At 40.8% G+C, this 26350-nt stretch overlaps 1 protein-coding gene across 7 annotated transcripts in view; it reads right to left on the bottom strand.

Moving 5' to 3' along the window:
- Positions 1-128: 128 nt before the first annotated feature.
- smoc1 (SPARC related modular calcium binding 1) overlaps positions 129-26350 on the bottom strand; it is a 50701-nt gene continuing 24479 nt past the window's right edge. For 2 of the 7 annotated variants that reach the window (XM_083998683.1, XM_083998688.1), the window contains 9 exons: positions 26161-26199; positions 23817-23906; positions 23249-23317; positions 16528-16720; positions 14377-14459; positions 11628-11733; positions 10779-11023; positions 9892-9925; positions 130-3881 (listed from right to left, as the gene is read on the bottom strand). In XM_083998683.1, the coding sequence (XP_083854809.1) occupies positions 3842-3881; positions 9892-9925; positions 10779-11023; positions 11628-11733; positions 14377-14459; positions 16528-16720; positions 23249-23317; positions 23817-23906; positions 26161-26199 (899 nt within the window). In that variant the 3' untranslated portion in view covers positions 130-3841. Of the gene's footprint in view, positions 3882-9871; positions 9926-10778; positions 11024-11627; positions 11734-14376; positions 14460-16527; positions 16721-23248; positions 23318-23816; positions 23907-26160; positions 26200-26350 lie in introns of all 7 variants that reach the window. The other 5 variants (XM_083998687.1, XM_083998689.1, XM_083998686.1 and 2 more) reach the window with 4 other exon arrangements.

The following is a 26350-nucleotide window of genomic DNA, read 5'->3' as shown; positions in this document are numbered from 1 at the left end:
CAGACTGGTCCTCTTCTGTTCTTAATGTTTTCCCACTGCACAACAAGTCCAAACTGAACATAGTTTGAATAGATGTGGTGTAAAAACAGCACAGGGATCCGATCAGTTCCATATTATTGTTGCTTTTGTTGTGGTTGTTTGCCAGGATTATTATACCACATGTACAAGTGTAACTAAGATGGTTTAATAGAAACAGGAAAAAGAGGAGAGACACTTGTTCTGTGAAAGAAAATCCATCTGGACATTGTTCCAATTTAATAATTAACAAGCTTTAAAAACATTCAAACATGTGTAGTGTTGCCAACTTGAGTCAAAAAACAGGTGAGTGATTGAAAAATAGTCTTTTCTTATACAAGATTTAGGCGATCCCATCTTTTTAGTCCTTCCTATTGTTCTGTATCGTCTGTGTTTATTGTGACACAAGTTCAAATAGCTCAGGAATGAAGGTCTACATTACAGTGGACAAGCATTTCAGTTTTCAGTGCGGAGCCAACAGCTGCACCTCAAGCCACATCATTTACAATTGACCAATTTCACCCAAAGACAACACGTCTCAGCGCTTTGTTTTCCAACAGATCTCATTTCTTCAGCCATGAATAAGAAATGTTGTGAAAACATCCCGCAGTGGAAAAGCAGCCGGTGAGGAGCAGGACAGTCTTGGCATCTTGCTGTCAGACTGACAATCATCCCTAAGCCTCCTTCACTATGTGCACCCTCCCCTCCTCCTCCTCCTCCTCCTCCTCCCCTCCCATCGTGATTAGCAGTGATTACTAGCCTGTTAGGTTGTTTTAGATCTTGCATGTAATCTGCAGGTCTACAGCGTCTGGAAACACTTCAGCAGACACACACAAGCCTAGTGTTCAGACCTGGACTGAAACAGGCGCTCGGCAAAGAGAGACTGCACAGTCCTCTATGAAACACAGGTTTCTTTTCTCATTCTTGGCAGAAGTGTCCAGCTCAAATTAGACGAGACCGGACTTGTGATTGTGGTGGATTAAGCACCAGATACTGTATACATTCTTGACCGTGTATAGTGACAATGACAGGACTCATAAAACACAAGCTGAAAAAGTCAAATAACCCCACCACAGATAAAATAAACACTGCTCTGAGCTGATAACATACAGTCTGGTCTAAGCATTTCAATGTTGTGAATTAGCTACTGTAAAAGCCTAATGTTTGACATGATGTAAACAGAAAAGTATACATATATTTTTTTTTACAATAAGCCAGAATGACAGTGAAGTAAGTGAACACCCAAATGCCCCACAATGCAATTTAGTAAAACAAACAAACAAACAAAGGTTATTGTACATATTTACAATAGGAGCCTTTTTTTTCTTCTTTTTTTTGTCTCGCATTCATGAGCCACTGCTGTGACCCTCGGGAATATGGTAAGAAATACACAACTCAAAACAAATAACACAAGCATCCAGACCACAATAGCAACTCGCAGTTCCTTCTCAAAACTCAATTGTTCCCAAATGTGAGGAATACATTTTTTTTTTTCACATTTCTAAAACGTATCATTCTCAGGGCCTTCACTTCTCTTTTCCTTCCTTGCGCAGTCACTTTTCCTATCGATCAGACACCCTGGGGGGTATTTTGTATTGTGAGACTTAATGCACTGTCTTCTGTGGCAAAGCTCCAAGCGTGTGTGGTAAATGCTTCGCATAGCGAGGCTGAGATCAACTGTTGGAGAACGGACAATGAATGTGCTTACATACACAAATTGTACTCTGATATTACTGGGCAGACTCAAGTATTTATTTCAGGAACTGGCATTTCTAAGTGCCACATCTCGTTTACAGTAACGGGGATGAACATGAATATGACGGCTGAGACCAGCTGGTATTACTGGTTCAGGTTCAGTCACCTCTACTGTTGCCAATGAGCTCTCGATGCAGAAAATTCAATAACATGTGAAACTCAACATTAACATGCTGGAGCTTACTGTGATGGTGTATTAGGGCTATCATAGGTTTAAAAAAAGAGAGAGATCAGAATTTCCAAGTTTCCAAGTTTAAAACTCAAAATTTTCAAGGTTGAAGTCACAAATTTGGAAGAACAATTTGAAAACTATTTGAATTCTGGTATTTATTGTTGTTTTTTAATCCAGAAAAGCTTCACTTTACAAGGTTGGAAGAGCACAGACACCATAATGATCTGGTGATTCTGGGCAAGCACAATTTTGTTGTTTCTAAATCCAACTGTAAAGTAAGGGTTTTTACAAATTTCTGACTATATAATAATTTTTTTCCCCATATATTTGTTGTTTCTAAGTTTTTAACTCAGAAATTGACCCTCTTTCTCTTTCATCTTGTTATTTTAACAAACAATAGCCCTAATACGTCATTGTAAATAAAAGGCTCTTTTGCTGTTTTATGGAAAACTAATATGAACTCAGAGGGACAATATTATCCACAATGACTTGAAACACATCAGCGTGATATGCTGTGTAAGATATGTGTAAACCAATGGCCTTCACTGTGGGTCGGACTTAAAGCTCAGCTTCTTTTAGCTTATTATTTTGATGGCAATCTATTATGTAGTTTAATCCCACTGCTGTTATCAAACCGCATAATAAAATCCACATTTTTCTCTTTTTCTTTTTAATACCACCAGTGTGGCAACAAAAACCAGACGGATATAATGAACGAGCACCTGTGACCATAGTGGAGCCTTAAGCACCTAATGAACCAGATATTATTTCCCAGGTGACGGTGGAAACCACAGTAGAGCTAAATGAAAAGTGAATGTTAGATATGGGATCGAATGATAGTGTAAAGGCAATCTATTGCCAATATGTTGTAATTTTCTCAGGCAATAATATTTCATGGATGTGTGGTTTTTTTTAGGTTTGGAGTGTCTCTCTGAAGCTTTAATGTGTTTTTTATATGTTCATACTGCCACATGCATGTAAACATACAGCAACGTTTCATTTTCAGATGCATTAGTAAACTGCTATCATTGTGTTCCTACTGCACCAGTATTATTAGGGGGGAGGATTGAGCTCGACAGTCAAAGCTGCTTTAAATTTTCCAATTCTCACAATCTGTCACAATTTTCTTTTCAAACATTTTTTTTTGTTACTATAATTTATTTTCAACGCTGGTATTTAGTGAAGAAAAAACATAACACATCAGATTTTGTTTAACAAACATCTGACAAACATCTTGAGCCAAAAATGTTAATGCTTCTAAAAAGTTCTTTACAGTGCAAGGGGATTGATAGAGCTAATTCTGTGCTGATCAATTAGACTTGGATCACAGTCTAATTCTAATGCATGCACTTCACTTAATATTGCATGTTCACATACATACATGACACGTTTGTTTGCACCGGTCTGCATCGCCGTGGTTCTTCCTCAAGGAGTTTGTGTGTATCAAAGCAATAAGTGGATTCAATGTGGCTCAATGTTTGCTCCTCTGTAGTGGGCCGCCACTGCCTCTAGTATATGTAACAGGGGACACGGTATGTTTAATTTTCTAAGCACTAAATGCGACAGACTGATCACATGGGGAAATGTGGTAACATGAACATACATGTACTCGTTCTTCCAGTGGGGAGCCGCTCTTCTCTTGACAAATATATTCTCACTCTTACCTAGACCTTTTCAGTCACTTCAAGAGAAAAACAACACGTACAAACAGATAAAATGTCAAACATAGGGAGGAGAAAGTGCAAATATTTTGGCGCTGCTTCATTTTCTTTTCTTGTTTTTCTGTTCATCTTTTTTTTTTAAACTCAGGAACTTCTTAATTTTTCTGCTCCATCTTTCTCTTTCCTGTCAGCAAGCGTACTGATGCCTTCCCTCTGTGCCCTCTGCTCTCGTCTCATCTCAGCTTCTGGATCCTTCTCTTCTCACACCAGACGACCTACTGGGAACAAAAGGACAGACGGACGAGGGTGGGAAGGAGAGGAGAAAAAAAAGTAAAGAAAATGTATTCACTCGTCAGTTTCAGCGTCCTGGCTGCAAATGTGCTGCTGCATGACAAGACAACGACATCGCTCAACAACAAACACAAGCCACTTGGACAGAGCAGCACAAGCACACTTCTCTCATAATGTAGGTACAGTAACATCTACAAAGTTTAAGAAATATAATTTTCTTATTAGTGATGTGTGTGTGGAAATCAGATCTATCCTCTGCAGCTGCTAACATCTCACCTTAAATAAAACCAAAAATCTATATCTAGTCTAATCTAGTTTACATAGAATTAGACTGAGTGTCACTCAACAAACATAAGTCACAGGCAGCACAAGATAAGTGGACAGCACAGTGCACACAGGTGACAAGCTGCCGCGCTTGGCTGGTGCTTAAAAACAAAATGCAATTCAACAATTTTATCAATTTCGCAATCTATTTTCCTTTTTCTGTCTCTGTAAAGCGTATAATAAAGTAAACACTGTTTAAACTTTCACATAGCATTATGGCTTCCGATACCAACTGTCCGGACCATTATAAAATGCAGTATGAAAGATTATAATTACAGATAATTCCAGTAGCAAAAAAAAAAAATCAATGTTTCACTGGTTATCTAATCCATTGGAGGTGATGTTAATGAAAATTACAGCATCAAATGACTCAACAAGGCTCTGAAGTTGTGTGTTGTGTTGCATTCGTGCTGAAATTGCATGAGACAGTCGGTGTGCAGCACAAGAGATTGACCGCTCACTCATCAATGGAGCGATGGGTGGGAGGGGAGGGGGGAGCAGGGAGCGAGGGAATGAAAGAAAGAAGGATAGACCTGGGAGAAGAAGAGATGGGTGAAGAGCTTAGATTGCTTACAGATGGCTGCGAGGGGAGGGGGGGGGGCAGAGGTTCAGGTTTGTCTTTGTGTGTGCACAAGTTTGTGTTTTGTCTTTTTTTTTCCTTATGCACATAGCAAAGAAAGTTGTGTGTTCATGTCTCTGAGCATGCGTGAGCACATTATCTCCATCTATTGATCTGCATGTCCCGTGTGTATTGGTTCATTGTTGCATGTTGTGAGGATTTATGTGTGTGTGTGTGTGTGTGCGCAGCAGTCAGTGGGGGTGGGGATATGCAGGTGCAGTCCATGTCAGTGCCGGTTATGTTCACCGTGAAATCAAAGACCAGCTGATTCCTCTACACGCTCTGGAAGCTTCTGTAGTCTGAGGCAAAGACTTTTACCTCCTGAGTCAAATATTCTGCTCAAACTTTTAAGCATCACGATCTCTCCACGGCTTCATAAATCACTGCTTACATTTCCCACAAGCCAGTTGACTAGTGAATGTTTCCACCTTATTTTAAGTGTTCAGGATAAAGCGGAGAATAAAATATTACGGCCACATATTTGTACTGCGAGTTGGTTGGATCCAGATGACTACTGTATTTGTCTGTTGCAAAAACACATTATCCATATGGAAACCATCTGGACAAACATGTAGCAACATTTTAGGATAGAAGAAATAGTTTTAAATGTTGTGAACAAGCTTCTTTCGCTGTAGTTTAAATGAAGGAGCAACATCACATTGTTGTATATTCAGTGTGATCTAGATGTTACAGGCCTGGGTGCTTTAGTGTCTTTAGCTTCTATCTGTTGAGCTCTGCAGCACCACAGCACAGTATGTCCTGTTGCCTCTGTCCAGTGAAGTCACGCCGTCTCTCTCTCTTTAGCTCAGATAAACGTCTCTGTTGTGAGGAGCTGAGCTAACAGTGCTGCCCATGAATCGACTTTGCAATTACCAGGCTCCAGAGCAGCGAAGGGTCCTCTCCCTCCTTTTCCTCCCAGTCACTGAGGACACTGTCTGCGCCATTACCAACACAAAGCTCCCCGGCCTCTCCCTGGACACCTTGGCCCCACTTGTGATAAAGAGCTGAAAGCAGATCCTGTCTCCAAGTGAATCGCCTCGACTCACCTGGGACCGGCCGATAAAGACACTTGGCTCAGGAGCTGGGAATCATGGTATACCTGTACGTGGTGGCAACTGAGACTCAGACTTAAGTTCACTGTGAAGGATTTTTTTTTTTGAGCATCAGAATTACAGGTTGTGATGGCAATGCTTATCTAACTGTCACAGTCTCCTCTCCTTTCGACCTCTGTTACCTTTAACGGTACAGTGTGTCGAGCTGATGTCACAGTAATTAAAACACAAGCAGTGTGGAGTAATTGCTGCTGGCTCTGAGAGGACAGGACTCTGGGCTCCCTAATGGTCCGGCGGCCCCGGTGCCAGGGCCTGCCTCATAATGCCCTCCTTTCATTCTTGGCTAATGACAGACACAGCCAGGACAAACAGGAGAGGAACTAAGAGAGGGGAGCAGGGAAGGAGACGAGGGAGGAAGAGTGCGGTGGAGTTTGACATAAAACAGCAGAGAGGACACATCTGAGTGTGTCAAAGCACTTACAGAGCAGAGTGGGAACTTCATAATGTCAGTTTGATATTTATACTGTAGTATATACTGTATGATCATTAACTCACCATTATACCAGCTCATGGAGATAGGCTGCACGCTCATGCTGCTGTCACTACAGTACCTTTAACGGACCGACTGTTTAATGTCCATCTCTGACATCTCCAAAGCCGCATCATACCTGTGTTTCATCTGTGAGCTGAGCCTTTACTATGTAAACTCTTCCAGTTTGTCATCAGATCACTGGATCAGTTGCCTCATACCAACTAAACTGGGGAGAACTGGACTCTAGATTTAGAGCCACTCTTTAGGGATCACCAAATAAGGTAACGCTTTATACTAACTGCAGTGCGCACTATTAAGCATTAGTTAACCATTACTAAATATTTTTAATCATCATTTATCTTTCACTGATACTCAATAGAATTTAGTTTATAAACAGTTATAATAGTTTACCTCTGGGTTAATTAGTTCAGCTGTGATAAAATATCTATTAAAACACATATTGTATAATTACAGCATTTAAATGTTAATTTGACACTTTATAAATGATCTTATAAACCACTGACATCTGCTAAATAACTGGTTTGTAAATTATCTACAGTAATACTTGATTTATAGTGTATAAATTAGAAGAACAATACAATGATTGAACACATTATAGATGAGCTTATACTGTATACTTGGAGTCAAGCATTTATAACTCTGTTTATGAATAAAATGGTTCATAGTATCAATGTATAAAGACTGCTTTTTAAATTAAGTTTTAAGAATGTTTAGTTATTTTTAACGTGTTATCAATATACTGTATTAAATAATACTTCTCTTGTGCTACAGAGTATAGATGTATAGAGCTATGTAAATAGCTCTTTAATCGCGTTTAAAAATATACGTCATGAATAAATGAAGCTTAACGAACTCGCTGTGTAATTTACTGTATATTTGACATTATGCAGAATTTAAGAATTAACTGACCGGAAACAGATACAGTTGCAACAACACAGCACCGTCCATCACTGTCATTCAACCTCTACGTTAAGGAATGGCTTTCTGTTCCTGTCAGTGTGACTGTGCAGTTGTGCTGAGCTGCAACTACTGTGCACAGCAGCAAAGAAAACGAAGCACCTACTCTACTGTACTTACCAAATACACAACTACTCATGCTCGACAACAGCTGATGTTTTCTGGAACATGAGCGCTTTGTCTAAGAAAAGCTCTGTGAACAATCATAATCCATCCTCTAATATCTTATAATTGTCTACTCCCATGTTTGGTGTGTTTTTGTGCGTGCGAACACCCGCATGTGTTTGTACTTATTCAAAAGTGTGTTTACGTCTTTCTAAATAGAATTAAGACTTCTGCTAAGAACATCATGAACCCTGCTGCCAAAGCCTGTTGCAGGAAGTTTAACAGTTTTTTTGTGTGTGTTTTCTTTCATTGCAGTGAATGAGAGAAAACGCTGGAAACATGTGAACCGGTGGACCTGCTTTTCAGCCTCGGGCCGCGCTGTGAGGAGGCTTTATAGAGAAAATCACCGCCCTAGGCTTCTGTTACATATCTCATCTATAATGAGATTTCCAGTCTCTTCAGAGGATGGATGCCACCCTCTCCAGCACTTCAGAGCACACACACAAGGTATTCAGATGTTTTCCTTTGCTGTTTCCAACGTGTCAAAGAGCAAGGAGCCTCATACAGATGTGCTCCACGCTGCCCCACATGCTCGCTCTCCTTCACCTGAGAGCACGTACTGTAAACTGTAAATATGTCCAACAACACTCCGGTGACGGTCCAAAGCTGCGACAGAGCATGATAAGATTTAAAGCCTGGCAAAGGCAGCCTGACTTAAAGGGATCCAGGCCATTAAGGATCAGCTAAGCATACCTGAACACAATGGCCGTCTATCTCTGTCAAGACAGAACGCTGCCATATGTTCTCACAGACTCCAGCTCCTCTCTCTCTCTCTTTCTCTCTTTTTCACATACCTCACACTGTCCGCAATCATCTCTGGCCTGGAGTGGCAGCACAAGGAGCCATATAAAGCTGTCAGGCCATTTAACTGTAGCTCTTAAGCATGAAGGTGAGAGATTCAGTGACTACAGGGAAAACGACCGGCTCCCTCTCCTTGCTCCTCCAATACCCGAGCTGTTTATCCTGGCAGCCGTGCCCAGGGTCCGAGAGGCCTGACGTTATGCCCGCTCTGAGCCACTGTTCTCCAGGCACAGCGGGGCAGCGCCAGGGTAAACACATGACCTCAGTGCTCTGTGGCGCTAAACCAGCCGAGTGGCCAGAGTCAACAGCATCAGCGGGACCAATAATCGCTCAACGGGGGGAATCCCAACAGATCGAAAAATAGAGATCAGGATGTGAAGGAGACAGACTGCAGAGTGAGTTGGACTAAAAGATTATTATTTAAATGTGTTGATCTCAGCTCCCTTTTCTTGTCATATATGATAGAAAACTTTATTTATTTGACACCTATCTCTATAACGTATTATAACTTATACTTATAATGAGTTATAATGCAGTTATAGCACTGTATAACTATAGTTATAAGCACTCGTAAATGATCGTAATGCTTTATAACAATAATCATTACACACTATAAAGAATTTTATCATGATATAGGGTATAAGGTTAGGTATTGCGATACGTTATAATTGTTAGTACTATTATGTGTTATACTTAGTATTATAAAGCCTTGTGTTTATACACGTTTATAAGCCAATTATAACACATTACTATATTTATAATGCATTATCCATGTGGGCATTGTCAGTGAGTTACTAACAATTATAACATATTATACTACCAGACCTTATAAGTCATGATAAAATGCTTTATAGTGTGTAATGATTATTGTTATAAAGCATTATGATCATTTATGAGTGTTTAGAGCTATAGTTATACAGTGCTATAACTGCATTATAACTCATAAGTATAGTTATAATGCGTTATAGAGATAGGCGTCAAATAAAGTGTTACCAGACTGATAAATATCAAATGATGAAACCTTGAACTTTCACCATTTACTGTAGAATAATCATTATTGCAATTTTACTAAAGGGACCAGTCTGATTCACTAGCGTTATTGGGTTCTGTATTTATGTAATCTGTTTATTGGATATCGGATCAATAACGATATGATTATATATAGTAATTGAAATCGGTGCATCTCTAATTTCTGAGGATGGATGTCACTCACTGGACACAAAACGTGATTCACAGTGAGCCACTCTCTAAAAATATCTGCAGAACAGACGACATGAACACACACGCCGCACCAACTCACACACACGCACACAGGAGGACAAAGAAATCAACGTTTTAAGTGTTCAATGCTTTGCGTGTAAACGAATGCTGCTTTGCCGACTAGCTGGAACTCCTCCAAACCAACTCATTTCATCAAAGTGCTGGTTAATGGATTACACAATAAGCCAACTACAGCGCTCAAAGCCAGAGGCGGGGGGTTAGTGAAAGCGTATTAGTTTGCCTTACTGAACAAATTTGTCCCTTGCCTTGTCCCTTGGCTGCCACTTGTTGTTGAACTACCTGTAAAAGAGAAAAAGACGAAAAGACGATTAATAGTTATAGGAGGCAGATGTATTGTTTTTCCAAGTCGTTAAAAGAAAAAAAAAAATCAGACATTATATTAAACATTAACGACCGTGACTGTTTTGTCATGAATTTAAACTGTCCCTTGGATGCTGAATGTCTTTTTAAAACAAGGTAAAAACTTTATTTGAAAAGCTTTAAAGATGGCTGTCAGTAAGAACATGCCTTTTCTCTGTGCTGGATGATATGTGGATTGTAGTTGGCAGCAGCCTCTCCCTGTAAGCTCCTTTGACAGTTGTTACTGATCTATATTAGGGCCAGTCTGTAAACTCATGATGAGTAGTTACAGTTTTCCGGCCCAGACTGTGTCTAGGATCCACGACTACATTAGTCTTGTCTAAATATTCATCAGCGAGTGCTGAGGGGAGCCGTGCACCTTATTTAGACTGCCAACACATCTGTTTGTCACATGCACCACACTTACTTCATCGTCTTCCCTAAATGACTGCGTGCGACAGACTTTTTTAAAAACTTGATGAAAATATGAGTAAAGATCTAATGTGGGAGTAAATGGAAATGTCATTATAATGCAAGAAAGAACCACATTTTATCTAGTACATGCTAAATTTGACATTTCTTCATTCAGCGTTGTCTTGAAGCCTCGCCACTGCTTCATGATTTACCATCAGACTAGAAACGTGTTGTATGTCTATCTAGCTCTATGCACATTTTCCCAGCTGGCCTGAGGTTTATACCGAGGTCGTGACCCTACTCTGTGACCCTGCCAACACACTCTCAGCCATCCCTCTCAGTTTTTCCCCAGATTCCCTCTTCCTCTTCTTCTTCTTACCCTCCTTGCTGACGCCGAGGCAGCCTTTCAGCTCCTGCAGAGAAATGGCCCTGTCCTTATTCAGGTCACAGAAGTCGATGAACTTGCGAGAGCATTTCTTGGGTTTGGCTTTCTTCTTCAGGTACTTCTTGAAAGGTTTTAGTTCCTTCTTGTTTATGTCATGGCTGCCGTTGTTATCCAGTTGGGCAAAGTACCAGTGCACCACCCGCTCCTCTAGAGTGTGACTGGGGTCGGGCTCAACAAACCTGAGGAAGCACAAAACATGAAAGTAAGAAAAGTCGTTTAAAGGCAGTGACAGTTTTAACCATTAGTTACAACATTATTTTGGTACAGATCAAGTGAGAATAGACACTTTGACACCAGATCATGATCCATTTTGTTGATTATAATGGAATGAAATCACAATATCTATGCAAATAAGTAAGAATCAGGTTCCTGCGGGCAGTTTTTTTTTTTTTACAGCATAAACTGTCAACTTGTTATATAGGAGCTTCGCCTGCAGAGAATTATTTAAAAAAAAATCAAACTTCTGCTTTCTTTTGCAGAACAAATTCACCTCTTCAGGCAAAAACTAGCTCAGCGCACACTGACATGTTCCATGATATGGACAGCTGTTACTCCACAAAATACCTTTCAGTCGCATCTGTGTATATGGTTCTGACACTGATGGAAAGGGAACACTAAAGCCTGTCAGAGTCTGTGCCAAAATGTGTGCGTTGCATGTCAGAGAGAAAATATTAGCATGCAATTTGAGAGAAACCAGAAGAGGTGGAAGTTTTCCACAAGGAATCAGCCATGAGGTATTTGTACTGTAGGCTCCTGAGAGTGGTACGTGACATCACTACTTACCTCCCACCACCAGAGGGGGCTGGTGAGTTTATAGCTTGCACCATGTCTGTGGTAAGGGCATCTAATAAGCTTGTAATGAATTCCACTTTTTTCCCCTCCGGACAGCCTGGCACAAATCAGAGACAAAAAATACACCAGAATTACCTTCCACAACTAATTTGAGTCATTACGGCACAGTGAAGCTGCGGAGCCTCCAGTGAATCAGTGTGACAGATGTCAAACAGAAAACGGCTGTAAAAGGAATCATTATCAATCACGACTGATGAATCATTATGGATACACGTCTTTTTCAGCAGAGGGGAAATACAGAGTTTGGCTGTTTTTGTAAGAGTGAGAGAGCCGAGGCACATGGCGAGAGGTGGAACAGAAGTGTGTGGTGATGAGAGAGCTTTGTTGAGCAGTGCAGACCTGTTAACTTTTATGACACAATTCTGAACACCTTGGGTAGCTCTTTTTAATTGCCCAGATGTATGGTTTTAATAGCACGCTAAACCAGTGCAAATTTTTCCCTCCTAATTGTGTCTCTTAAAGGGAAACTTCAAACGCAGCTGCATAGTAAACTAATCTTCTTATTCTGTCCTTTTTTTTCTCTCTTCGGTCTCTCCCTCTTTCTCTCAAGCTCTCTAAATCCCCCTCCTCCTCTTCTTCCTCCTCTTCCTCCTCCCTGTGTTTGTGGCCTCCTTGTCCTCTGCCCTGTTCTTCTTTCCCTTTGTGCTGGGCCCTAGGACGTTCTGTGGGAGGTGGTCCGCCGCCACCGCCGCCCCGCCAGGTGAATCCAATTAGCATTTCGTACGACACGACAAGCTCGGAGAAGCAACCGCCTTGCTGTGCCATAATCCAAGTGTTAAATTGGGGTGTTATGAAGCGCAGACCGTTGTGTTGTACGGAGCCGACGTGGCCAGGTGTCAGGGGCACAGTGTGGTGCACGACCACTGGTACTTAGGTTTGATCCTGTTAATATGAAGAGTTAGAGGCACGTTAAAGCTGTGTGAAAAATGCACACACCTCATCACCTCAGGTGTAGACAGATGGAGGATTTACAGTCGTGTGGGTTTGCTATTGGGCTAAATCATTGGCTAACAACTTATTTGGCAGGTAACCTCTTAAAACTAAGTCAAATTCAGCTCATTTGTTTAATCTATAATGTTTTTAGCACCGTGAAAATATAAAACATTTCATCCCCAAATAAAGCAAAAGTTAGAGAAAACAAGACTAAATTCTATAATTCAGACTTTTTCCAGGTTTACAAACATTAGATTAGATTACTTTTGTCTCTTTGTAACAAACTGATCACAGAGCAGCGGGTTGAGTCAACATTAAATCCTGTAACCTAAAACTGACATGAACAGAGAGCAGTGTGCACAGTGTGTGACCCCACTCAGCTCTGCAAATGTGGATGTGTCTCACACCTACGGGCACATAGATAGGGGAAATGTAATTTGAGCTTTAGTGTGCATGGTCCTGTTACCAAATTACAAAGAATTACCTGCTGAAATTATTTCCAACTGTTTTAGCTCTGAGCATAAAAAGATGATCTTGAAAGGAGCCATAAAATCTGAGCTGTTTCAGTCCTGGTATTTTATAGTGTCATGTCAGGACGGTGTCTCACTGTTAAATTATTTGTAGATACTGTAGATGAGATAAAACCAAACTATTCCCACTGGTTTTTTAAGTTTATAGGTTTTGAACAAACTCCAGCTCCTGATGTGACTGAACTGGAGGTTAACAGATCTCAGGCTTCGATCTGACGGTGAAGAGCTCTTGTCTGCTCCTGCTGACAGAGCTGCTATTGTGGTGTTTTTGTGTACAGTGAGATTGAACCTGTCGCTGCATGCTGCCCCTCACAAACCTTCATTCCTCCTCCTGCCTTGATGCGATGGCTATGAAATACCCTGTTTTGTTGTGGCTGTTCAGAACATCCCTCTGTAGTACATAAAAACATCTCCGCTCAGCGACCCGCAGTCTCCATCACCCCCAGCAGCCCCCCCATCCTCCGCCACCCCCACACAGCCTCGCCGCCGCACCCCGCAACACTCACACCTTCCATAAAACATGCCACACATCTGCTGCACAGTCAGGAGTCATGCTTGACTCTGTAAACTCACCAGATGGGGAATTAAATAAGAGTTACAATGCAACCTTAAATGATGGGGAAACAGAGGGGCAACAAAAGTAAGTGAGCAGTAACAGGGGCAGAGGAGTATGAGCCGAGGTTACGACCTCCAGGTTAGAGGAGAGTCTCTGATCTTTGCTGCCAGGGAATCCAACACCTCAAAGTGCGGTTTGGTCGATTATTAATCAAAAGCCTCTCTCTGGAAGAAGAAATGTGTGGACTGGAAGACGTGGGAGTGGATATACTCTCCAGCAGGCGTCCTGAAGAGAAACTGTCCAATCATAGCTTTGACCATGTTTAATTATGGTTGCTAAGTTATCATGTCCAGCTAACTACATTACTACCTACTGTACAATAGTGTAGCGTTACTCCCAAAGCCAAAGAGATGGCATCCCTCTAAGGCTACACACTAGACGACTAGAGATTTGCTGCAACAAAAATGACCTTCATGTTGGCAAAATAAAGTTGCTTTACAGTAATGAAGCTTGGCATAGCAACAGTAACAGCACTGGGAGTTAACAGTCAGCAAAAAGCAGTTAATGTCAAAGTGCGGATATTTTAGCTCCTTGTTTGTTATCTAATAAAGGTTCTTGTATGCAAGACTGTTTCTATCCCATAGTGAGAAGTTTATTTAACCTGTCAGGTCTCGGCCCTGGAAGGGATCTTCTGTGTCTGAGACCCGAGATCTTGCGGCGCTGTCGCACTCCGGCTTCTGGTACCTGTTAGACAGAGAGGAGAGGAGAGCAGAGGAGGGACATGGCTGCATGAGACAGAACCAGAGGAAGGAAATAATCAGCCTGAGACATTTAAGGAGCTATGTCCGTGTTGAAAAATGTTGGTCAAACCTAGAAATGAAAAGAAATCCAAAATTGGTCCGTGACCCAACACTTAACAAAAGATTTTCCTGGTTTCCTTCCAGGTCTAAAAACCAAAAGAGGTGGAGCTTAAAACCAGTAGATGTTGCTGGTGCTGTAGAAACACTGTACTGATAAAACTAATATGATGTTTATGGTCCCATCCAAACTGCTTCATCTGCATCCTGGCTGCCATCTACAACCTGTTGCTCTTTGGGTTTGAATCTGCTCGCTGCTGTCAGTCTGCAAAGAATTATTGACAGTGATTAATTTTTCTTTTTATAAACACTTAATAGATAAATTTGATTTGACGTGCACAAAGCTTTGTTTCGGAGCCATAACAAACTGTTTGGCATTATGCGTAGCATGACTCGTTTTCTCCTGGCTATTGTATCAGTGCTTCTTGGAAAATTGAGCATGTGTGTCTCATTTGGCTTTCTTTTTTTTTCTCAAAGTAAAATCAAGTTGTCATTTCTTTTTTCACAGTCTGCGTCGCCACCGATCCAAGATGGGATGTCTGATGCATGACTCTGCACATTGCCGTCCAGGGGAAAGAAATTGGGATGAATGATACAAGGTCTGATCCAAAATTCAGCACATTCTTATGTGAAGAAATAATCTCCTCAGAGTTGTCAATATATCTAAAATGTAGGAGTTAATTTAGCCTGAAAGATTATTTATTCATTAGATTTTTATGGACTGTCAATCATTATTGACTAAAAATGTATAAATATTGTCACTAAATAATCTCTCCAAGACACACAATCTGCCTTACCCTAAATGAACCAAACTAAGAAAACAGATTTGTAAAAAGTCAGCACCTCATGCTGTAAACTAAAATGATGTCTGACAACAGCATCAATCAAACAGTGCATGATTAATTTTCCAAACATCCAAACTGTATTTCTTTGTCTAGCAGTGTTTCACTACAATATTCATGCTCTAGATACAAATCATAAAAACCAAAACACAAGCAATGCACGTCATTTATTTAACTTTTTTTTTTTTTTAACGTTGCCTCATCTTCGTCCCTCTGACATGCAACTTTTGCAAAAAGCCATTGTGTCATTCTCATTTCCCCGAAGGCAGTGTAAACAGTAGTAACAGCGCTAAAACAAAATGTCATATCACATGCTGATTGTTTACGGCAAGGTCAGTGATATTCACATCAAAGCTTAAAGCATTTTTACAAAGTAAACTAGCAACAGCAGCTTGGATCCAAATCTCCTTGAGAGGTTTAAGATCTGTGAAGCAAAAGTAGCGTTTAGCCATTGGCAGTGTTGGTCTGTTGGTTAGTTGGTCAGTCCACCGCTTTGTTCCAGACTGAAATACAACAGCAGCTACTTGATGGATTACCATTTAATTCAACGGAGACATTCATGTTCCACAAGGATGAATCAGACTGACTTAAGTGAGCTGTTGTTTGTGCTTTTTTTGTGAAATGTATGTCCAAAAACCTGCAAACCTTACCACATCCCCATCAGCCTCAGCTGTACTCTGAGTTTAGTGCTAAATAATTAGCTGTTACCACATTATAATACGATGGCAAACATTAAATCTGGTGAACCTTAGAATGCTATGATGTTAGCATTGAATAAAAGACAAGCAGCACAGCCTCACAGAGCTGCTAGCACAGCTGAGGACTCTTGTTAAATCTGACATTCAAAGACTTTACTGCCATAGACACCTCACAACAAGCTACTGTACTGTATGTACGGTGTAATAGCACATCTCATTAAAGGTATGGAGCCTGACTTGGGTTTCCATGTTTGTGCTGCCAGGATATTAGATAGTAGACATTTAATTCGATTTTTAAAAAGAAGCTGCTTGTATTTTCTAATCCTCAAAGAGAAAAGTTATCATACCACTATAATGAGTAGAAGATAACCAGGTCTAGGTTACAGTAAGTGCCACATCTTTGTAGATCTCTTACCTGGTGGAGGTTCCAGGAATGGGCCGTCCCGTGTCCACCAGTACACACCAGCAGTAGCCTGTGGACTGGTGGCACTGGACCGGTTTGTAAAGGCCTCCGGGTCCACAGTCGGGGATGAAAGTGGCCTCACGAGGGTTCTGCCGATCCTCGTCCAGGGCGCTCTGTCTCTCCTGGTCACAAGAGGGAACTTTCTCTAAAACCATGAGAAACGCACTCAATACAGAGAGACACAAGTTCCGGGAAACCAGACACACACTGCACACGCAAAGATAAAACATCTAAAACAAAATATCTCACAGGCTCAGTAGGAGTCAGTGTGGGAGGAAATAAAACAGAGTTGATTGTGTGACTCATTATCAATCCAGATCTTAGATGTTGTTTGATGAGCTTTGTTGTTGTTTCACATTGTATAGATAATCTCATGGTGCAGTTTGCAATGCTTGGAGGCAAGTCATCCAACTGGTTGCTGAGTTGATGATGAGCAACCAGGACAATAATATAAATGATCATCGTTGTCTTTTGTTGCCTCATTCCCTTGGGCGTATGCAGCTAATCCTACCATACTGTATACAACCAACTGTTTACATGTGCCAGAAGTCACTACTGTCATGTGATGACAATTGAGCTGTTGTGAAAACTAAAGTTGGGCATACGCTGTGCGGTTTTAGCCCATTTTTGACCCGATTTTTTTAAGCCGTACAACTCATTTTAGAGTCGGGCTTTGTGTAGTCAGATAGATTTCTGATTAAAGTTTATTTTTGGGGCTTTTTTATTGCCTTTAATCGATAGCACAGTCGAGAGAGAGACAGGAAATGGGGAGGCCGCCTGCAGTGAGGACTGTTAGCCTCAACATGGGGCGACAGCTATACAAAGTGAGCTACAGTAAACGCCGCCCCAATTTCTGATAGATTTTGGTTGGTCAACTTCAGGCACTCAAAACACACAAAACCGATTCCGTAACGTCTGTCACTTTTCTCTCAATTTGTCAGAAGCCGATCAGACTGTACATGAGCTTTGTCTTTACATCTTGGATGATTGGTTGTACAAGATTTCTGAAATAATACGGTGAATGTCCAGTCTGAGGAAAACATGTGCAACGACAGTGAGTGGATCTTTGTCTAAGGTATTTAGTCAAATCAGTTTGTGATCCACGGTGGCTTGTTGCCTCAAGAGTTGTTTGGATTCCAAGTAGTCTATGGATCCACCATATGTAGGGTGTAAACAAACCACACCAAGCTGTATCAACAAGTCTGTACCCAGCAACATGTTGGACCGACCGGTCCTGCTTCAACACGAAAGGACTGTTGCCAGAAAGTCCTCAGCCAGCAGCTCTTCCTCGGGGTGTATTAGGAATTCTTTTCCCACCGCCATCTCTCATATTTATCTGTCCAACAACAGCCACTCAGCCCCCGGAGAGATGCTCCTGCAGCACCTTGTCCCACTGCACTGTATTTACTTTCACATCCATTTAGCCCATCGCTCACTCTTAAGCCAAGTACAACATAGCTGCATGCAAAGCTTATTACCGTGGCGACGACGAGTGCTTTTACCGCTCCTGATCCATTCCTCATTTTAACATTCAAGTGCGCTATGAGGCATTAAGCTACAATAACAGGGTCACAGTTTCTACAGGGTGGTGACATGTGGTAGTTTCACATTGTGGAGCTTATTAGTGCCACAGCGGTGCCGGTAGTCTCCGCTCACACAGTTCCAGTAACCGAAGCATAATTAGAACAATACGGCACAGTCACTGTCTGGTTCAAGTCAACATCAGGGAAGGAAGCTTGTGAAATTTAATGTGGAACTTCTCTTGTACAGAGTTTTGTGCATATTCTCTTCCCCTCAAGACAAAGATGGAAGAAGTATTCACATCCTGCACATGAAGCATTAACACTTTTTTTAATCAACACTGGCTGAAATGAGCACGTGACACGAGAGGGTTTTTCCTTGTAGTGACAGTCCCACTGAGAATAATCAACGGTGCCCCTCAGATCTGCAGAGACTCTGTGTGTTTTCGGTTGTTGCCTCGGTTTGACAGCCCACAGCTTTACTGTTTTGGTTCAGTCTCATCGCTCTCATCAACCTCGTTTCCAGATGCAGCGAGCAGCTGTTTTTAGGAAACCAAACCGCAGCACTAAATGGCAGACGGACAAAGTTAGCAACTAGCTGGGAAAATCAAGTAGAAGGTTTAGTGATGAAAGAGACAAATATTTTCTCAGGATTTGGTCGAAAACAAATCGGATCAAAAAGCAGACTATTAAACTTGCATTAGTTGCTTTCACAAATGTCCGACCAGGCAACTGATTCCTGACACGTTTACAATAAAATCACTATGAGGTGGTCAAAAAAAGTCAGTGCGTGCAGGTTTAATTAAGAACACCACAATTTGAAAAGACTGTATTAGCAAAGTAAAACAGTACGTGCTGATAAAAGTTTAGTTTTGTCAAAATGAATACACCTATGTGTTATGTGATTATCGTTATGTGCAATAATCTTTTTTGTATTTTGGATATGGTAGGTCATATTGTGTTAATTATTTAATCTTCATTACGTATATTTGTATATGTGAAAATGAGCACTGTAACATAACTGTTTCCCATAAGAGATCAATTATTTCTGATACTGATTGAGGTTATCAGTTCACACAGTGCTGATTGAGTTCATAATTGATTCTGAAATATTAAATCAGTAATTTCTTAAAGTGGTGAGAAGTGATGAGCAGCAGGTTCAACAGCAGCTGGTCTGGGCACTGGCAAACAGAGCTAGGATGTATGTGTGTGTGGGTGGGTGGGTGGGTGGGTGGGTGTGTGTTTGGGGGGTGTTCGTGTTTCCTGAGTTTGGCTGCCGACACAAAACGAAACGTGTCCCTGCACCAGTGAACTTTTTCTTCTGTAAAGACTCACACTCAAGTGTTCTTAGCGCTGCGCCGTGGCTCTGGTCGCTGCCAAGGTTTCTTCACATCCAAATTATTTAGCACTGTTTATTATACAGAGGTTATACTGGCGCCAGGAGTTAGGATTCCCAAAAGAAAATTGTTTTATACATATAAATGGAAAAAGGCTGGACGCTTGCAATGCAATCCTCTGTTTTGTGTGGATCTGAAATTCAATCTACAGCTCCTTTGCCTCCCGTGGATATCTGCATTTCTGCTCTATTTATTTTCTTGTTTTCGTTTCTTTTTCAAATTCATTTCTCTTCCTCTGGCAAGAAGCAAATGACGAGAAACACAAACCCATGGAAAACAAATATTGTCCTGAAAAAACATAAGCAAAAACACACACTGACACAGACACACTCTCAAGCATGCACACACAGACACACACACACACACACACACACACACACAACTGGTTGTCAGGAACAGTTGTAACAATTTGCTGGTTGTTGTGGTGATTTTCTTCAGGGTGAGCTGATAATAGACGAACGACGACCATCTGCAGTATCTTTGATGAGAACAGGCCGGCACCATTTAGTGCTGAGACTGAAGCCCGCGTCGTTTACGCTTCAAACCAAGTCAAACTGTTTTAAAATGCTTTCTAGTTTCATTATCTTTAAGTTTCTCTTTTCCTTCATTTATCAAACAACCTCCACCTCTCTCTCTCGATCCCGTCCTCCCTCATTCCTTCACTTCACTTTCCTTTTCTTTCTCTGCCTCCTTCCATCCTAATACCTCCCTCCCTCCCTCCACCCACCCGATGCTCTCTCCTCTTCACTTCATCCCAATGGTTTTCAGCTGTGGAGTAATCACTGCAATATTGTCTCTAGCAAGCCTTCTCTGCAGTTAAAATAGCGGAAATGTCAGTAATAGGGGAACTCTGTGTGGAGGTATGTAGGTGCATGTGTTTGTCTTTATGACCCAGAGCGCAACAACACCAGAGAGATGATGACGGAGGGCTGTCCCATAAAATGGATTCGTGTTTTTTGACAAAAATCGTTACTTTTCAACACATCACTGATTAGCGTGTTCACGACAAGTTGCGGTTGTCTCTTATTGAGCTGAAAAGCAAAACCCAAGTGTATTCTCCCGCAAATTAAACACATTAGAAACAAAATCCCCTTTTAAGACTTTGGGGTTTCAATACGAAATCATGCTCTCAGTTGACACGATGGCATTATATTCTTTCAACGTTTTTGTTTTTCTGTTGTTTGGCTCGCCACAGGGGAGGGAGTGGTGGTTAGCCAGCCAGTTTCTGGTTCTCTACACTTTTGTAAATGAAAGGCATGACAGAGCGCTTCCCCCTCCTCGCAACGCTGGAACAACGGCACGTCAAAGTCTGGCAACAGAGCATCTGTGTGAAAAATGGACATTGCATTGCTTTGCCTAAGCAAACAGGTTTCGCTAACACAATCTCCGCATCACCTTAAATCATAATTATGGGGTATCCAGAGACGGAGAGCCAGTAAATGAATAATGAAGTTTATGTGCACACAGGAGGCCTACTTTGTGAGCACTCAGGTTTTCCAGCATGCAGGCAGAGAGAGACAGAGAGGGTCTGATTCTGAGTTTTGAATATTGAGCACTTGTTGCACCAAATCTCAAGCAAGAAGGGAAGAATTTATACTCTGCATAAATGATCTCTTCACTCGACTGCTTGCTATTTCAGACTCCCTGGATTTTGGCAAAAACAAAACTCACTCACCAGTGATGGAAGAAATATTCAAGTCCTTTCACTTTTGTAAAAGTAAACTCAAGCAGAAGTTCTGCTTTTAAATGTCACTTAAACTTATTTTTAGAATTACAGTATATGGAAAAACAATGTTGCGTTTAGTGATGTATAACTAGTTACAAATTACAACTTTTTTTTAGCTGCACATCCTAACTCAGCAGTTGGTGGAGACCAAATAAGGAGGTAAAACTGAGTAAATATTGCATTAAATTCAACAAATGGAAAGAAACAGGACTACAATTTTGTTGCTGTGTAAATGTATCAGCATATCAACTCCCCTTCCCTTCAAGAAGCTTGCGCTTCTGGTCAGGCCATCATTGCAAATAAGAACTTGTTCTTAATGATTTTTGCCTGGTTAAATAAAGGTTAGATAAATAAAATGTAATAATATATCAGTGGTCATAAAATCAGTTGTTGTAACAAAAATATAAATGCAGAGATTCAATAATGATTATTTTTGTTCTGGTAAACCATAATTGTGACCAAGCATTCAATTTACTACCATTTACAGAAAAGCATCACATTTCAGAAACTGAACCTAAAATGTTTTTGGCATTTTTTGCTCAAAGAATGACTGAAATAATGAATCACTTTTTTCCCCACCTACTGTACATAAATGGTTGACAATGAATTTCTGTTCATCAACTGACTGACTAATAACTCCGGCTCTTGATGACTACTGTATATCAGTGGATAAAGTATCAGACGTCCTGGCTGTGATGAAGAGTTGGATTGCGTGAACGTTCCCAGGATTTTATGTGGATGTAAAATGTGAAACTGTGGAGGAGCTACTGTAACTACAGCTGTCTCATAAATGTAGTGACGTAGAATGCACAATATTTCTTTCTGACAAAGTGGACAGATCTGCCAAAAGGAAAATTCTTGAGTACCAGAACCTCACAGCTGTATTAAAGTACAGTCGTCACACACAAACGCACACTTTACATGTACATATTCAGACGCACATGCTCTCCCTTTTACACGCAAATATTCAGTCACAGAAAAGAACACACACACGCACACTGCTTGCAATCACATACAGATGCACTGGCGTGCACACACACTCATGTCTCAAATGTGATGACCCCTCTCTCAGTTGGCCTTGTCGCTTGTCCTTTGATGACACCGGATGCTAATTGGAAACAGGAAGCTGGCCTTTCCACACAACTTTCAAAGAGCTGTCACAGCGAATCTCTCTCAGCTCAAATAGGATCCAACATGCTGCTCCGACCACAGTTTCCCCTGCCACATCACCATCACTCAAAAGAAACCTTATATTACAATCAACTGTTTGTGTGCTCTATTGTGTGAGAGTCTGGCCTGTAAATAAGTGCATGAGCTGAATAGGAAACAGTAAAAGACAGCGACGGCGGTTTGAGCCCTGAAGAACATGCAAATAATCCCATTTCTATATCCTGAATATTAACACAAGCTACATCAATGCACAATGTTGAGACTATTAAATAGTAGTATAAACATTAATACATCAGCTAACCAGTATATCCATCCAACTTTAACACACACACACACATGCTCACACATCCCCCACCACATTCACTCTTTGACTTGTTGCAGCAGCGTCAGCGGCGTCCAGCTGCCCAGAGGGTAGTGAACATGTTGAGGCGTAATTGAAAAGGAGACAGAGAAAGCTAAACAAATTACACCAAAGGAAAGAAACCAAGAAACATAATCCTGGCAGCGCAGTGCAGGCCTGTCCTCGAACTGGAAATGTTTTACATTTCGTCTCAAACTGGCGGCTTTGAGAGCGGCTAACAGCGGAGACAAGTTGATGTACGCTTCATTTAGAGTTCAGGCCTCCTCCTCTGGTTCAGTTTTTATTGGTCAATGTGTGGCTAATAATTCTACCTGGAAAACAGTGTGGTGGTGCTGTTTGAGGAGGTGGTTACACTGGATTGTGTATCAGTGGATAATGATCCCTCACTGGCTTCCCACACATTTCCCCAGTTAAGTCTGATATGGCTCTGTGTTGTTGATGGTGCACTGCGTTAACCTCTGTTAGTTTGAGAATAAAGAGATGTTTCTTTTTTTCTCACCTAGTTTCCTGGTGGTGGAGCTGTTCTGCTTGACCAGCTGCTTAATCCACAGCGTCGGAGCCGTTATCTCTGCACAGCAAAGAGGAGGACAGAGGAAAGATCAATCACTCTCACACTTTACTTTACTTAAACCTCGTCAGCTGTGCCGACACCACCAGTAGCTGCATATTTCAGACACAATTTGTACAGCCAAGCTTTGCCCACAAAACCAAAATTAAAAACTGGTCCAGGTTCCTATTAGTTCCAAAAAAATATCAAATATGTCATCTAGTATTTTTGACATCTGGACTTTTCCATTTGATGTAATGGTGCATTTTTAAGAAATAGCATATTGGGTTTCAGTCTTAAATTCATGAAATACTGTAGCTTCACTCAAGTCTTGGAAGCGGTTGTGAATCTAAAGCCTAAAAGTACACAAAGCAGGAATAAGATGACACGCAGCGTGAGCGTGAGCCAGCGTTAAATCATGACGGTCAGCACAAATTCACTGTGTTGACCTCAGCTAACGAAGTGACCATACTGTATCACCACTGTGGCGCAGGTGGAGAAGCAGATAGAGGAGACTTACCATCACCCTCAGGGGGGACGTGCGTCTCCATGGTGGGTGTGGGCTTGGAGCCATCATCTGGGTTAAGGGTGAGAAAGAAACGGAAAGAGACTACCATTATTGAGGTTAATACAATCTACTCTCCAGAACTGTTGAATGGTTGGGATTTGCACATGGCCCGGCCAAGACAGATAGAAAAACAGGCAGAGAGACAGACTGAATAATACAAAAACAGAGGACGACCACCCACATGTGGCTCTGCAACACACACACACTCTCTCTCGTTCTCTCTCTTTCTCTCTCACACACATAAAAATGTCAAAAATCAACTTCTCACACTGCCCATCTTACGCAAACACAGCCAGCCATCACATTTAACATGCTCACAATCACACTAAAAAACACACATACATTCACAGACACACACCCCCACCCATATGTTTGCAGTGCAGGTGTAGGATGTGTAGATGAGGATATGACGGCCTATTGATAACACTGAATAAATAATACTTAATTATCCTTTATTGTAACAATAAGACAGATTTGTCGATGTTGGTGCGGTCAGTTGATTGATTGGTGAAATGATCGTTTCTAGAGAATAATAAATGACTTTGACAATGGTTGCTGCAGATACCAACGCTATCGACAGGAACTGTCCTTGATTCATGCCTTGGTCCATGAGAGAGCCATCTCAACATGTCCAGAAAATAAATATTCAAAATATTGATTAACATTTTTATTAGAAAGTTAATAAAATCATAACACACTCATGCAAATCCCTTTTAACAGCACTTATTTGTTTTTCACATGCGATTAATGTTCTGTTGAATTAATCACTGACCCGACTCATAGTTTGAATCAGTTGCGGTTGCAGTCTCAAGTTAAACCGTCTCTGCTCACGGTTACCACTTGGATACGGCCATCATGTTATTATTTGAGCATATTTTTTATATGCCAAATGCAGTGAGGCTTTTGAGGGTTTCTGGACAATATTTCTAATCGTTTCAGGTTGATGTAAGTTATATTTTCATAAAGAAGCAAAAAAAAAAATGTAAAACTTGATATCTCTTCAACAAGGTAGATTTTGAATGAATACAAACTATAGACTAATGGACACTAATGGATGTGATTTATCTTGATTGGATATTTTAATTGACTGACAGCCTTAATTTTTAGTCATCCCTCTGATGTTTTCCTCTATTGCCACAACCGATATGCTTCGACTTTCTATTTCTTAACGCTGTAGGATTTAATGACCCTGTGGCCACTCCTGTAGCATCACTCTCAGGATAAACTTTGTTAAAGTTTCTATCTAGTGAATAATCATTTCTGATACTTACCAACATTCTGGCTGCACCTTTTACTACAGTATTTCTTTGAATTTTAATTTCACCACTTAGGAACCTTCAAAACAGCGTACAACCAGTAGTAGATCACTACTGCTGATATGCTCATGAATATTCATATATTCTTTTCTCATCCCCATCCTTTTTTTTTACTGACTGTTGGGGGAAAAACATTAAATCATTAAGTAGTTGGAAAAGTAATGAAGAGTCATTTACCAGATTTTAAGAAGTGAAATACGATCTCACAAATCCAATATAATTCCAATATAATTGCCTTTAACTTTTTAATTTGTGATAATCTTCTCAGTGTAAAAATTACAACTATTTCTAAGAGTGGTAAAATATTCTTTACTAATCACTGGATAAACTGTAATCGATCGTATATGATGCTGTGGATTAGAGCTACCTGGAATACTCACCCATGTGCAGTTTTGTCGCATCTGGAAAATCCCTTTGGAAATAATTCAGTCAAAAGCAAACCACAAAAAACTTTGATTGGAGTCATTCTACTGTACAAACACTTCATTCTACAAGCACTGAAGTAAGTCCTTAAATCAGACGACATGTCAGTATGTTGAAACAGTTTTGAGGTCAAACTGACCTGAGCTGGTCAAACTGTAAATTAAGTTAGGCTGATCTCAGGCAAGTGCAAACCTGGGTCAAACACTAGTCAGAAATACCAGGATTTCCTGCGGCTTCTTGCAGATATAATGCACACTGACACTGGCCGTGTATGCTGAGCACATTAAAAAAACTTCCAGGATTTCTCAGTTACTGTTTGATCCAGGTCTGGACTGTGAACTACAAACTGTGAGGGGTTAAAAAAACAAACAATTAATGTAAATTTTTACTGTCCATAACAGTATGTATATGTATGTATGTATGTATGTATGTATGTACAGACTTTGCACAGACCAGTGGGAACGAAATCAGGTCAAAAGACATTTTGAACTTACACGCTCTTTCTGCAAACAGAAACACACATACACACACACAACATACAGCTGATCTCAGCTCACCTTTTCTGCCAGGCCCAGGTGGTTTATCGGTTACTGACCCTGTGTAGAAAGAAGAAGAAAAAAAACACATGTACAAAACAACACAGCAGAAAGCTGCTCTGGGGTTTTGATTCCAAAATGCTCTTAATTAAAAATCTTAATTATTAACCCGGATACTTAAAAAAATATTTCATTTTGCAAGAGTTTGAGT

Source organism: Trachurus trachurus (genome assembly GCF_905171665.1).
Source record: "Trachurus trachurus genome assembly, chromosome: 22".
NCBI lineage: Eukaryota > Metazoa > Chordata > Actinopteri > Carangiformes > Carangidae > Trachurus > Trachurus trachurus.
This window is presented reverse-complemented; position numbering and strand designations above follow the sequence as displayed.